This window comes from Peromyscus eremicus, chromosome 7 (assembly GCF_949786415.1).
Source record: "Peromyscus eremicus chromosome 7, PerEre_H2_v1, whole genome shotgun sequence".
NCBI classification, from domain to species: Eukaryota; Metazoa; Chordata; class Mammalia; order Rodentia; family Cricetidae; genus Peromyscus; species Peromyscus eremicus.
The window spans coordinates 52,205,773-52,220,874 of record NC_081422.1 but is presented as its reverse complement, the minus strand read 5'-3'; the positions used below and the strand labels follow the sequence as shown (position 1 = coordinate 52,220,874).

General features: G+C 45.5%; 1 protein-coding gene across 2 annotated transcripts in view; it reads right to left on the bottom strand.

The window, feature by feature from the left end:
• Nucleotides 1–22: 22 nt before the first annotated feature.
• The window catches only part of Edc3 (enhancer of mRNA decapping 3), a 33,969-nt gene continuing 18,889 nt past the window's right edge, over nucleotides 23–15,102 (bottom strand). For both annotated transcript variants that reach the window (XM_059267958.1, XM_059267959.1), the window contains exons 5-7: nucleotides 6,377–6,530; nucleotides 3,519–3,736; nucleotides 23–437 (exon numbers count right to left, since the gene is read on the bottom strand). In XM_059267958.1, the coding sequence (XP_059123941.1) occupies nucleotides 103–437; nucleotides 3,519–3,736; nucleotides 6,377–6,530 (707 nt within the window). In that variant the 3' untranslated portion in view covers nucleotides 23–102. The remainder of the gene's footprint in view (nucleotides 438–3,518; nucleotides 3,737–6,376; nucleotides 6,531–15,102) is intronic.

Here is a 15,102-nt window from a genome sequence, read left to right as displayed (position 1 = left end):
TAATCTACAAGGTCCACAAAGCTTCACATCCTTAAGGCGTCCGTTGTTGGGTTTGGCGACAGGAGTGCAGGGGAACACAGGGCCCAGCTGCCCAGAGCCCCTCTAGGCAGAGTGCAGGGGAATGACAAACTTGCAGCCAAAGGGTGAGTGGTAGTTGATGCCGACCTCCTGGAAGACCTGCTGGGGAATGCCAATGTCACACAAATAGACTCGGCCCGCGTGCTCTCCCAGGGGCAGAGGCAGGCCCAGTGCCAGGGACCATTTGGCATCGATGCCTTGTTCAACTTCATGCACAGGAGGGTCTATACTGAGCACTGGCGCCCGGTTCTGGTTGGCCCAGGCCACAGCCGCCTTGTACCAGGGCTGATCCCGCAGGAAGGCATTCTCAGGACAATCCAGGCAGTTGATAACCAGGTCCACAGGGCTAGTAGGGAGATCTGTAGATGGAAAGAATACATGTGAAAATTTCAGAAGCAGGCCAGACCAGGGCTTCGGTGGCTCTATGAACATCTGGTTTTCTAGTTAGTACCACTCTAATGCCTCTCCAAAGGCCAGCCTTCTAAAGGGCATAAGCCCCTTACCTCCTCTGCCTTGCAGATAGGGCTTTATATCTGACTAACCTCATGATGTTTGTTACAAGTTCTGGGAAAGCAGAGTCAGCCTTTTTAGGGGTGCTCTCTGGGTCCACTGTCTGGCTGGCAATAGGTATTCCTACTCAAAAGGCTGGCCTGCCCTTCTCCGGGAATTCCTTATGTAAATGGGTCCTCTACTCAGCCCAAACTTAGAAACAGGGAAAAAAAAAAAGATCTCTGTTCTCCCTTTTAAAGGGCTTCTCTAACAGCCAGTGAGATGGTTCAATGCTTGGTAAAAGCACTTGCTGCCAAGCCCAATAACCTGAGTTTGATCCCCAGGACCCACATGGTGGAAGGAGAGAACTGACTCCTTAAGTTATCCTCTAGACCTCCACTCACAGGCCATAGCATGTGCACACCTACAAACTTAAGTAAAATGTGTGTGTGTGTGTGTGTGTGTGTGTGTGTGTTGTGTGTGTGTGTATATATAATATATATATATATAAATAAAGACTCCTCTGCTCTTGATTAGGCTATAGACCTCTGTAACAGTATAAGAACAGGAAGTCTCAGCATGTATGCCAATCTTGGATTAACCTAAGAAATCAACCTGACAGGAGCAGAGACAAGCCTAAACTGTAGGGTCATTATCCGCAGGCCAGCCTCCTGAAGCATCTGCCATAGGAAGCTTTTCAGATAGCTAGAAGAAGGACTGGCTGGAACTTGACACTACATTAGAGATTGCGATCCATTTCCAGCATTCATCCTAGCACTCAGCCTACAGTTAATAACATTGCTCAATTAGAGATCCACAGCTTCCCGACTTGAAATGCATCCGTACAATGTTCCTGTGGGCCATGAATGGCTCAAGAGATTAAGAATGGACCCCTTTGTGTGTACACAGGAGCTTGTGGTTCTGGTCTAGGTTCCTCCTGACTTGTCATGTGTCCTCTGGCAAGGTCTTTCCTTCTTGGACCATCTTTGGTCCAACTCTTACCCCATTCTCACTTAAGTCTCACTACAATCTGACATTGTTCCTACACCAAAACTGTGCTTACTAAGTGTGCCAGGCCACCGCACTGTTAAATCTAATTCTCAGTCTTCCTGTGTTGACTGAGAGCTCTTTCTTCCACCTGGCTTTCAGATACACAGGCCACTGCACCTCCTTCTCCCCCCTGACTGCTTCTGCCCTTCTCCTTGACTTCAGAAATAAAGTCCTCTGCCCTTCTTTCCTTTTCCTGGCTAATCTCAGCTTCCATACCCCCTCAATACCTAAACTCCAGGCTGCATTCTTCCTTTTACTCCAGAACCACAAAATTTCCTGCATAAGCAGCATCAGTTCCAACCCCTGAACACTCAACGAACATCTAACCTGAGGTGTTCTTTCTCTGTCAAGTCCCACTTCAGAGGCAGTTACTCAGGCCAAAAAATTTAGAGTGTGCTCTCTTTCTCTCCCTCTTTTATCATTTTAAGTGTCTGTCTGAATGTGAACGACACGTGTGGATCCAGAAAAGGGTGTCAGATACCCTGGAACTGGAGCTCTAGGGTTTTTGAGCTGCCATGTGGTGCTGTGAACTGAGTCCAGGCCCTCAGCAAGTAGAGCAATTGCTTTTAACCACAGAACCGTTTCTCTAACCATCATTTTTTTGTGTTTTTGTTTGTTTGTTTGTTTCCTTTTTCTAATGTTACTGACAAGCCCAGGCTGGTCTCTAAACGGAGACCTCTGCCTCGGGCTTCTGAGCTGCTCACTGGAGTCACTCTGTATCTTCTCTTGCTTCTTTCTAGTGAGCTGATTTTAACCTCACAAACAATTCAGAAGCTAACCACTTTCCACCACCTCTACCATAGGTTGGCTCTCAACTATCAGCTACCCCTAATTCTCACAAGAGCAGCTTAGAATTCTTCTGTACCCCAATCACCCGCTCAAAGCCCAGATGCTTGTCTAGGAGCTGAGCTAGATAAGAAGCAGGTTTGAGTCTATGGGTTGAGGGTAGCCTGATCTACAGAGTAAGTTCCAGGTCAGCCATGGATATATGGTGAGATTCTGTCTACTAAGAAACATGACTCTCCATCCCACCTGGAGTCAAAGCTCAAACCCTTGTGGTGACCTCTAAGATCCTTCATGACCCAACTCAGAAACACTCTGCTCCAAGTCTTCTAGAACACTGTCCCTCCAGCTGCATTGTACTCTGTAACATTTAATACTAGCTGACCTAATGCTATTTACTTGTCTGTTCATCTCTCCTAACCATGTTGTGCATCACATCATGGGTAACTTATTTTATTTCTTTGAGACAGGGTCTTACTATGTACCCCTGAAACTTGATATGTAGACCAGGATGGCCTTGAGATCAAAGAGATCCGCCTGTCTCTGCCCTCCAAGTACTGGGAATAAAGCCATGCACCACCACACTCAGCTGGGAAAATGGATTAAAAAAATTATTGCCACATTTATTCCCATAACTGGGAAAAAGTACCTGTCCCATAAATATGGAATGAGTTAGTGGGTATCCAGATCTCTCTGAGAGGCAGGAAAAAGGTGGGGCATGGGCTATTTCCTCTAGGTAATTTAAAGACCCCTTAGAAGCAGAACATTCTGTGTGCATGTGTACATACATATACATGTTATTTCCCCTAGATAGAATCTCACTATGTAGTCCTGACTGGCCTCAAACTCAAGGACCTTCTGTCCCCATGCCCTGAGTGATGAGATTTTAGGTGTGGGTCACCACCATATAGAACTAATGCAGAAAATTCTATCCATGTGATGCCTTTCTACTTGGCACCACCAGATGGCACCACCAGACTGTCATGCTACCAAGGAAGCAGGAAACCTTGGTCAATACTTAGAAGGCCCCCCCCCTTTTTTTTTTTTTAATGAACCTAGGTCTTTACACAGAAAGCAAATATTCTACCCTTGATCTACACTCCAATGCTGATGCTTACCTTTTAGGCTAGACACTTGTTGACCTTGGGTCTTGCTGAAGAGAGAAAGTTCATTGGTGATAGATTCCAGCATCTTGACAAAGTTGGGCAGGAAGAGGATGACTTGCACATCATGGTTGGCTAGGTGCCTCCCACAACTGATACCCTGAGCCCCCTTCACATGGGGCCCACACAACAGGGCTACTGTAGGCCTCTGGTGGACATTCTTAGGATTCAACCTAGAACATAAAGTAAAGAAGTGACTGCACTGGACACAGACTGGTCAATCCCTTAAGTCCCCATCACAGAAACAGGTCACTGTTGCTCTCAGGGGCATCCCACTCTCCATTGCTGACCAAGTCCTAGGCCCCAGAGAAACCCAAGCCCACTACGACTCTGACAGGCCTGCAGCATGGCCCTCACTGCTCGTTCTTCCCACTAGGAGTTCACCTAGAAGAAGTAGCATACAACCCTGTTTGCCAGAACTATGTTCTGACCCAAGAACATCTTCATGTGAACTTCTTCATGTGAACCGTTAGGTTCAAACCTCCATGGGGAAGAACTGCTCCATCTCTGACCCCCAGGCCCCCAAGGTCACGGTTCCAACAAGGCCCCAGGCTCTTCGCTCTTCCCTGCAGCTGCAACCATGTCCTCTGGTCAAACAGCCCTTCACTTTTCAAACTCGGCAACCTTTTCTCCGAGTTCCAGACTAAGGCTCTCACTTCCGACTCACGCCAGCTGCTCTCCTTTTCTCAACCCTTATTGTCCTTGATTATTTGCCAATCCAAGTTTGCTCTGAGGTGCCAATAATGTGGTGAGGGCAATGCTGGGGATAACTCCTAGTATTTCCCAGGGAGCTGTGTGAGCAAATGGCTGAAAAGCAATAAGCAATGCATAGGCATTCTCAGCTGAGATGAGGCACAGGGCAGGCCCTGCCTTGGAGGAAGCAGTCACTTGTGCTCCTGACAGTCAAAGCTGTCCAAGTGCCTCTGGTTTCTGAAAGCCAATCCTAAGGAGGTTTAGATCAGCCCTGGAGGGCCCACATCACAGGCAGAGAGGTAGAAGGGAGGCAAACTGCAAGACTTAGGGGTGGGGCAGTGCCAATCACCATCCCCCAGGGAGGAAGACGACAGGTATTGTCAAGACAAAAAGGAATTTCAGGACTTCCCTTCCCAAACACATTGGGAAAACTTAGTACCAGTCTCTAAGACACCAAGCTAGTCCCTACCCCATTATTTCTGCCTCTAGAGCAGTGGTTCTCAACATGTGGGTGGCGACTCCTTCACAGTTAAATTTCCCTCTCGCAGGGGTCGAATATCAGCTATTTACACTGTGATTCTTTTTTTTTTTTTTTTTGGTTTTTTGAGACAGAGTCTCTCTGTGTAGCTTTGCGCCTTTCCTGGGACTCACTTGGTAGCCCAGGCTGGCCTCGAACTCACAGAGATCCGCCTGGCTCTGCCTCCCGAGTGCTGGGATTAAAGGCGTGCGCCACCACCGCCCGGCCACTGTGATTCTTAACAGTAGCAAAATCACAGTTATGGAATGACAATGAAATAATTTTATGTTGGGGCTCACCACACCATGAGGAACTGTACTGAAGGGCTGCAGCATTAGGAAGGTTGAGAACCCCTGCTCTAGAGGAAACACACTACTTCTCCCTTCAGACAGACACTGCAGAGTGCTGGCATCTGACTCCCAAGGTCTGCTCCCCCAATGGGCCCTTCCTCACCCACATCAAAGTAGATGGGTGTCTAGCACCCACAGCACCTCTGCAGAGTGGAGATCTGGCTCCCAGTACACCGGCAGTGTTACTTGGGTGATCCTTCCAACTCTGAGCCATAGTTCGCTCCTCTTAAATCACGGGGCTGTAATATTTCCCTTCAATGTGAAGCTCTGAGGAGCACATAAAAAATTCTGTTGTGGAAAATGGCTCTTGGCACACACACAGAACATGGACAGAAAACAGTGCCTGACTCCCAAAGGCCTATTAACACTGCTACAAAGGACAGAGACGGATCTTCTGAGGACCCAGACGAAGAAAAACAGTCCCCACTCTAGTGGCTATTCTGAGAGCCAGTGTGTAGCAAGCTATCCTTCCTGGGGGAGGCTCCTTCCCTCTTCCTGCATAGGAGCATCAGGGACCCTGCACAGCAAAGAACAGGCCCAAGCAAAGAACAGAGAGGAACAAATACTCCTAACTCTACAAAGCAAGAGGTAGGGGCCAGAGTGAAATCTATCCATCCTGGATCAAACTTGCTTTCATTAAGACTGCTTTCGATCCAGGAGACAGTGTCCAGGCAAACACAGCTGGAGAAGTCCTAGACACTTTTCTCTGCTTCCTCACCCCAGCAGCTCACTGTACTTCCTGAAGACTTTCCACTACTAGAGGGCATGAGCAGTGCAGGCTGTTGTCACTGGTGTGCTCAGTACACTGCTCTGTTCCTAACCTAACCTTGGGCAGGCAGGAACTAGCTCCTCTGCTAGGTTCTTAGGGTGTTTCTAGACGGTTCAAATATGGCACTCAAAACTGATGTGCTTCCTAGTGAAAGGCTAAGTGTCAAAGGCCAGATCTCTGTAAGGCTTTTCAAAGTCAGGCCTGACAATTAGCAGGGAGCTCAAGCCCAGCCAACTATCATCAGGAGAGGAGGAGGAGGAGGAGGAGGAGGAGGAGGAGGAGGAGGAGGAGGAGGAGGAGGAGGAAGGACTTCCAGGAGATGGAAAGAGAAAGGCAAACGAAGACATTTGGTGCATAAGGGAGGCTCACATGAGATGAGCAGTGACGGCCTGGCAACAGTTCCTGTGTGCATGTGAGGTGTTGTGGGCTGGCCAGGCAGGACGTCATCACCCCACATTCAGCATTGTCGTCTAGAGCCCCTTACCTGTTGGGTCCTCCGAGGAGAGTCAGTGCCATCTGACTGGCACACACACCCGTCATCTCAAGCCTCCGCTCTAAGGTCAGCCCATGCTTCTCAGCCACAGATAACAGCTTTTTATGTAGCTCATATGAAACACTTGGAACCACCAGGCCAGAGTCTGTGGAGCAAGGGAAAATTATTATAAGAAACCAGGTTTAAAAAAAATAATGTGGGCATTCTATGCAGATTCTGTAAATGCCAACTTTTTTCTTTTCTTTTTTCTTTTTTTGGAGGTAGGGTATCTCATGTAGCCCAAGCTTAAACTTACTATGTAGCCAAAGATGACTTTGAACTCCAAATCCTGTTTCCACTTCCTAAATGCTGGAATTACAAGTGAGCATAGCCACACCCAATTTATTCAGTATTGAAAATTGAATGCTGGAGGCCACTTAGAATATACAGCAGATGACAGCTAACAGTCAACAAGTCGACCCACCAGACAAATAACTCTCTGATGGGGAGCCTCACCAGGCAAAGTCAATGGGGTCACTGGCTGTGGAAACTGGTTGTTTCTGTCTGTAACTGTCTCGTGTGCTGCCACAACTCCTCCCTAAAAAGATAGGCTGTGGGCTTCTTTCCACAGGCCACTGGTGGTGGGTTTTACATTTTTGGGACATAATTATGTCTGTGATTTGTCAGAAGGATGACTTCTTCTTACACTGTGTAATTCTGGTGAATAAAATATACTTTCTCAGCCAGGCCTTTTTTCCATGGCCTCAAGACAATTACAGATCTCAGAGCAAATCCAAAGTAGACTAGTTGTCCCTGGAGATGAATTGCTCAATGACATGTTCCCAGGTGTCTATGGTGAAACCAAGGTCAGGCATGAAAAAACCAACTGAACCCAGAACTTTGTGCATGCTAGGCAAAAACTCTACCGAATGAGCAATATCCTAGGTCAAATGGCATCTTTTTAAGACCAGGCCTTGCAAGGCATGGTGAAGCATGCACCTTTAATCTCAGCATTCCCGAGGCAGAGGCAGTTGGATCTCTGGGAGCTTGAGGCAAGCCTTGTCTACATAGTGAGTTCCAGGACAGCCAAGGCTATGTAGAGAGCCTGTTTTAAAAACAAGACCAAGCCTCACCTGGTCCATTCTCCTCCCTGAGGCTAAGTAAGGCATGCTTGAGGAGCAAATGACAACATACATATATAAAAAACTTGGTCTAGACTAGTGGTTCTCAACCCGTGGTTCGAATGACCTTTTTACAGGGGTCACCTAAGACCACTGGAAAACAGAGATTTGTACATTACGATTCACAACGTAACAAAATTACACTTATGAAGTAGCAACGACAATGATTTATGGCTGGGGTCAGCACAACCTGAGGAACTGTACTAAAGGGTCGAGGCACTAGGAAGGTTGAGAACCAGTGCTCTAGATAACACGAAGAAGCAGGGAGGAACTCGCCCTCCCTCCTTAGCTTCCGCTTTAGGCCACTGTGCACAGGTGCCACAGCATAAACAGAAGGAACTTTTCCCAAAGTGGGGAGAAGTCACCCGGATGTGGAGTTTCCCTCATGAACTGGAACAGACGCTAACCAGCCCTTTGACCCTTCTGAATGAACACTGCTATTCTCATCCATTTCTCAGCAGCAAGTTTCACCCATTTGCTCTCCGCTTCCTTTTAATTCTCTCTTCCACTCAATTCTTCCCCTTAGGTTAAGAAATCCAGACACCAGCTTGTTTTCCCAAACAACGTGTCACTTTCCCCTATTTGCATACTACCCAACCTTCTGGCCACAGCAAAACAACTGTCAAGCTACTTAAACATTTTTTCATTCACCAGAAACAAAATTCTAAGAATGCTGTCCGGCAACTAGTACACCTGGCAAAGTTTATGTGGTGAACCCCGCAAATATCAGTAGCTGCAGACCAGTGACAATCTCAGAGAGCAGGAGACCAAGCAAAGAAGAAATACCAAAGTAAAAACTTGTGTTCTGAAGCCCTTGCCGTAATAACCAAGATCCTTGTCGCTCTTTCTACCCCTTTCTAAAATTTAAGTCACTCTGTCCCACGTGCCAAGGCTGAGGGTGCAGCCTGACTGTACATGTGAAAAGCTGGTTAAAACAGCCATTTTCATGACCTGCTTTAGACAGGCACATATTATCAGAACTAACTAGGAAGCTCCGACAGCAGTGAAAAGGCTGACTGAATTTTCCAGACTTCTGAGTTGTCCTACTCGAAACCTGTCAAGACTAGCTGCACACCTATCTACTTCAAAAACCTCTTTACCTGCAAAGTCATGCAAAGGAGAGCTTTCACTCAATCCGCATTCCTTTACCTGTTTACCTGAACTAGTACTGTTGGGTTTATAATGGGGTGGCCTGCTACCCTGTAAATCAAGCCTTCCAAGCCTGGCTCTTGTGTTATACACATAGACAGGAAGCTCTCTGAGAACAAGTAGATCCATTTTCAGCCCACTGTCCCTTCATAGCCCTGAAGTCTATGAATGAAACTCTCGGGTATCAATGGAAACAAGCACTCCCCACCCTGGCTAGGAGCTACTACAGCTGGAAACTGAGTTTCCTACCATCTCCCCCAGTCTGTGCAGAGAGGAAGGGGTACTGCTGATGGACTGGCATATTTCTATAACCTAGAGCAAGAGAAGCTAGATTCCTCTTTGCCTGCAGTCACACGCTTTAGACTTGACTACAGCCTGCTCTGTTTGCTTCTCCAAAAGGAACACCTAAGAATCACAAAATATTCCTTTTAAACATTATAAAGAAAGTTCAAGAAGCTGGACTGGCTTATCAGAAACAGTCAGGGGGAATAAAACAAGCTCCAAAGGAAAGGAAGCAAGAACATAGCGTGTATACTGCAAATAATAACACTGGGAGTCTGAACATGGGCCAAGCCTAATTACGTTTGGGTTAGAAGATGGGTCTTTATTGTTTGAGAATCAAGACAGTCAAATCAATTGCCGGGTTTCTCTGAATATTAGTATGTATTTTACAGCTGTACAGTGGTACTGAAGTAAGAAAGGGGGATATAACTATGCAGTTCATGACAAGCAGAGCACTCATAAGGCTCCCATTAACCTCTAGCTATCAAGGAAAACAAGTCAAGCCCAGACTGCATGAGCCGGGAAAGGAGGTGCCTCCTTGCATTGCTCATTTCCAGTGCGGGGCTGGGCAGGCTCCTTCCCAGGACCCAGTGGCCCAGCACTGCACATGTCTGTTCCTTCTCACGCTATCACTTATGTATTCCTCATTCCGATCTACAGCACTTCAGGTCTTTCTCTCCTTACAGACACACATGTCCTCATTTTCCCCATGCCCCAATCTGGCAGCACCACATCCAAGCTTCCCTCTCATCCATCCAGGTCTAGCCTTTCTCCTGCCTAACTAGACTCTTACAACCAAGTGCCTCTCAATGTAATGCAATCTTCACACAAATGTGGCCCTTTAGTAGGAAAGGTTCTATGCCCTATGTCTCATGAACAAGGAAAACAGCTCCACTGATGGGCATGAGATTTCTCTAGATGTCTGAACTGAGTCTATTCTGTGGTGGTCCCAAAATGGGGGCTCTGGGAGGAGGTGGCATATTTTCTTTTTATAATTCACAACCACCTGCAAATACTGCAGCACCTTCAGACTAGCACTGGATAGGCAGCCCTGCAGATCTGTATGAACTCTACCACCACATACAGTACAGCATCAAGAGGGTTGCTAAGAGACGCCGACAGTCACACAACAACACTGTCCTGGCACACCAAGTCTTCTATTCTGGCTCCATCCATCCCCCAGCCTCCACCTCCCCACACACACCACCTCTACCAGGCTCAGATACACTGGCTGCTTCTAGTCTCTACTCCAACAGTTCCTAAATACTTTTAACTCTCAGAGCACTGGTTTTTCTCACGTTTACTTTAAAATAGTTTATTATATTTACTCACTTATTTGTGCATGCATGCAGTGGTGAAGAAAACTTGTGGGAGTCGGTTCTTTCTTACCATTATGTGGGTTCTGGGGGTCACACTCAGGTAATCAGACAGCAGACCATTCATTTTGTTGTTTTTGTTTTTTGTTTGTTGAGACAGAGTTTACTGTGTAACAGTCCTGGATGTCCTGGAAATCGCTTTGTAGACCAGGCTGGCCTCGAACTCAGAGATCCACCTGCCTCTGCCTCCCAAGTACTGGAATTAAAGGGTTATGCCACCACCACCTGGTTTAAATTAGAATTTTTACTTTTAAGTAATATACCAAACATAAAAGTTGTATATCTTAATGAGGTACCATGTAATGTTCAACAAACATAGAGGCTGTGTAATGTTTAAACTCAGTGCTGGACCCTGAATGATATAATACCAACCTTCCATGCAAGATGTGCCCACTAATTTAATAGTGGCATGGAGGTTATCGGGTAACCAGCTCCTTTCTGATGGGATCTGAGGCCTGCTACACAGGAGGGAAATCATGCCTAGTATTGTAAATCTGATTTAAAGCCCAAGGCTCTGGAGGTCCTAAGCCCTAGGGGGAATAATAATAATTTAGTAAATGGACATGTTGTCAAATTGCCTTCTACAGATTTATGTTTATACCCATGTATTAGTACTGCTCTCTACCTTGCCAGAGAACCCCCCTGCCGCGGTGGGAAGTGGTTAATACAGAGACTCATAATTGATCAAGGTGCTGAGCATGAGTGACCATTGAGTACTTAGCCCTAAATGAGACGTCTGCATCAAACCCACAAAGCTCAGGGAGCAGAGGAGGCAGAAAGAACATAAGAGCCAGAGGATGGAGATGGGGAGATAGAAAATGCTGTCTTCTATATATGACATGGCTCTTGCACTTAAAAACTCACTGCAGTCATGGTCACCTGCACAAAAGCAAGCCACTATGGTCAGTCAGTATGCAAGCAGGCAGCACTAACTGGACTCGTGGGTTACAAACAGACAGACAAAAAGGGCGGGGACATCAGAGAAAGCCTAAGGTGTTTGTTGGGAGTGAACAGGATCAATGTATGGATGTAGGAAATTATCAAAGAAAAAATGAAATCATTAAATCAGAAGACAAATACCACTATAATGAAAAGGTCAGGATGATAATTTCTTACCAAATGACCTAACACAGCCTGGTGACAGGATATATTCATATAAGAACCTCATAATGTGATGCCTTGAGAAAGACAAGGCCCTACTCAAATACTGAAGAACATGTTTAGCATGAATCAAATAAAAATTAAGTAACAGTCTACAAAACACTGATCTTGACTATTCACAAGTCACAAAAGGTAACAAACATTAGCCAGGAATGGTGGGACATGTCTTTAATCCTAGCATTCAGGAGGTAGAGACAAGCAGATCTCAGGGCCAGCCTGGTCTACATAATAAGTTCCAGGCCAGCTGGAGCTACACAGTGAGACCCTATCTCAAAAAAACAAAACGAGATAACAAACATTATGGAAATTGGTCTATACTGCAGGAAACAAGAGGGACATGACAAGTAGCTGTAATAGGCAGAAGTGAACTAAAAATACAGCTATACAAACACTAAGCTGGGCCATGGTGGGGGATGACTCTAGTCTCAGCACTCAGGAAGCAGAGGGAGGTGGACCTCTAAGTCAGGCCAGCCTGGTCTATCTGAGAAACCGTCCCCAAATCAAAACAAAAAGCATTACTGGAGGGGTGGGATGGCTCAGAGGGTAAAAAGCCTGGCAATCAGAGTTCAACCCCTGGAATCCACATGAAGGTTGTCAGAGAGAAGTCCGACCACTACATGCTCACTGTGGCAAGCACCCCCCCCCACATTAAATACCCTCTTCAAATAATAATAATAATAATAATAATAATAATAATAATAATAATAATAATAATTTAAAAATAAGTCCTGAAGGCCAGGCATGGTGGTATATGCCTGTAATCACAGCTTCAGGAGGCTGAGGCAGGATGATGGCGAGTTCTAGGCAAACCAAGGATACATAGTGAAATCCTGTCTCAAAAAGACAAAACAACAATGAAAAATGCCCCTCGCCAATCTGCAAATAAAGAACATTTACAAAACATTACAAACAACTGCAAAGCCTTGTATATGTAATATATTTTAAATAATGTTTTTGTACCAACTTAGAATTTCCTGAGAGCAATCTCATAGTCTGATTGTATAGAGCAATAAATATCCCACAGAATATATGTACTTGGGGGTGTAAGTACAATGGTTAAGTGCAGCTAAATTCTAAATGATCTAGGACTGTGCTGTGTACACATACATAAACAAATGTGCCAAACAGTAACCGGGATGTTTTGAATGAAGGATGCATGGTTAGTCACTATACTATTCTAGTAGTTTTTCAGAATCTTTAAATATTTTCAACATGGACTTTGTACTGGTGCACACCTGCACACCACACACACATACATAGTTTGAAAGAAAAAGAAAAATACAGTTAAGTGCTTCAAAATATGATCATTAAGTGTTTGCAAAGTAACAAAGCACTAAGCCAGGGGCAGGATAAATAGTAGAGTGAGAAAAACAACCATCAGACCCTATTTCCATCATCAGAAAGCAACACATACGCAAGGATCAACAAGAATGATACACAGCATCCTCAACTGTGTCATCTGAGCACAGTGCCAAGTAGGAAGTTCAAGCTGGAAGCTGCACACAAGGTGTCTGGTGTTCAATGTCAACTCCGCCAAAGGCAGGCAGGACTGTAGTCCCAAGAGAGGAGGGGCTCCAATGGAGAGGCATCAAAGACAAAACTCCAGAGACCAGAACGTGCAATGCACATGCAGGTAAGACACCATCTTCCCCTCAAAGACTGGCCTGAAGGTTCAGTGAGGAGAAGGGGCAGTGCCACATTTCAGGAGGCTTTCCAAACCCAAACTGTTGTGTAAAATAGATGAAGGCAGACAAAAAGTGAGAACAGAGAGGCCAAACAGAACTATCTCAAGGGCTATCTGGGGATTTATGAGGCAGCACAAGAAACTAAAAGGTCATGAAAACTTCAAGGGAACCTTGAAAGAAGAAACCAGTTTGGAGGCAGAATGAATACTCTGTGAGTAAAGGAAATGCTCTACTAGGGCTGCCCCAGAAGACACCAGCACTGCCTGCTGTTCCATTAGAAAAGGTCGGCTGAGATCTCTGCACAAGGGAAGATGGAAAGATGACTCCAAAGTTTCAGGCCGAACACCTAAAGAATGGCTATTCCAATCAAATACCTGGGAATGACAAGGAGTCAGGGTGCATCTAGGCAAGAACAACTTGGCTTTGATAAGATGGTAGATACTCTAACATCAAACGTTTTCACTCTGGATGAACCACCATGGCACTGAATGAACAAGAAGGTATAGATTAGCAATGCAGTCACCCTGGTAGGGATATCCCATAATCAAACTGGGGATATCAGTTCCTCCAGTCTTTAGTTTGAGTTCACTCTTTAAAATTGTGGCAACAAGCTTCATGAGTCCCTTCTCAGTGGAACAATAACCACAAGCTGTCTTACTGTACAGGCCCAGAAATGATGACGGTTCCCAATCCTAGTAACTTTTTGTACTCTGGAAATGGAGGATCTGCTAGGACTTGAGGTTCCCAAATCAATCAAATGGCCATCAAGGCAGTCTGCTTGCAGAGACTTGATTTCAGAAACTAGGTTCATTATTTCTACTCACAAGGAAATGAACACCTTGGCACAGGAGCACAGGGTTACCAGTTCACATGTTCTAGTCATAACACATTGAATTCAACTCCTGTGGTCTATTCTGAGGCTGTCCCTTGGACTGTGCTCTCTATAGATCCTGTTTTAGCCTATAATGGGAAGATGATGACTCACACTAGTCATCAATTCCTTCCTAGTTTATCAATAAGCATCCTCTTCTCAGCCTAGAAAATCCTGCCCATGAGCTTCTGTTCTGCTCATTACTAAAGCTCGCAACCCCATCCTGCTTGCCATTTCAACACCAAGCACACTTACTATCAGCTCCCTCACATAGGGTATCTTTCCATCTCCTATTACTCCCCACTCCTATCCCCATGCTGAGTGAGGATTGAGCCCAGGGCCTTGAGCATATAAGTCAAGCTCTTGACTGCTAAGCTAGACCCCAGTTCTTCCTACTACATCCTTCTTCTGTTGTTGTTTGTTGTTTCGAGACAGCCTTTCTCTGTGTAGCCCTGACTGTCCTGGAACTGCTCTGTATGCCAGGCTGGCTTCAAACTCACACTCACACTCTCTCTCTCTCTCTCTCTCTCTCTCTCTCTCTCTCTCTCTCTCTCTCTCTCTCTCTCTCTCTGCTGGTGAAGAAGAGTGTTAAGGGGAATATGTGCAATTACCAAATAAGTGCTTATATGTTGATGACACCGCTTAGCATGAATATACAGGACAGCAGCAGCAAGCTGTTAGAATTCTAAAACCCAAGCTAACACCAAATGGGTAATAAACATGTTGCTCTTCTTTTACTACTCTAGGTATAGGGAGAAATGAAAGCATTTGGTATTCAAAACATGAATGCCACAAGGCTAGACTGGAGGGCTCTCCAGGCCACTCCTGTAAATTACTGATTAGACTGGTCCATTTCCGAGACAGCACTTTTTGGAGACTGTAGCCTGTTTGCCATTAATCAGATTTCTCCCTTTTTTTTTTTTGTTTATTTATTTATTTTATGTATATGAGTGCTCTACTGCAGTCTGCTTGCCATTAATCAGATTTCTCCTTTTTTTTGGTTTATTAATTTATTTTATGTATGTGAGTGCTC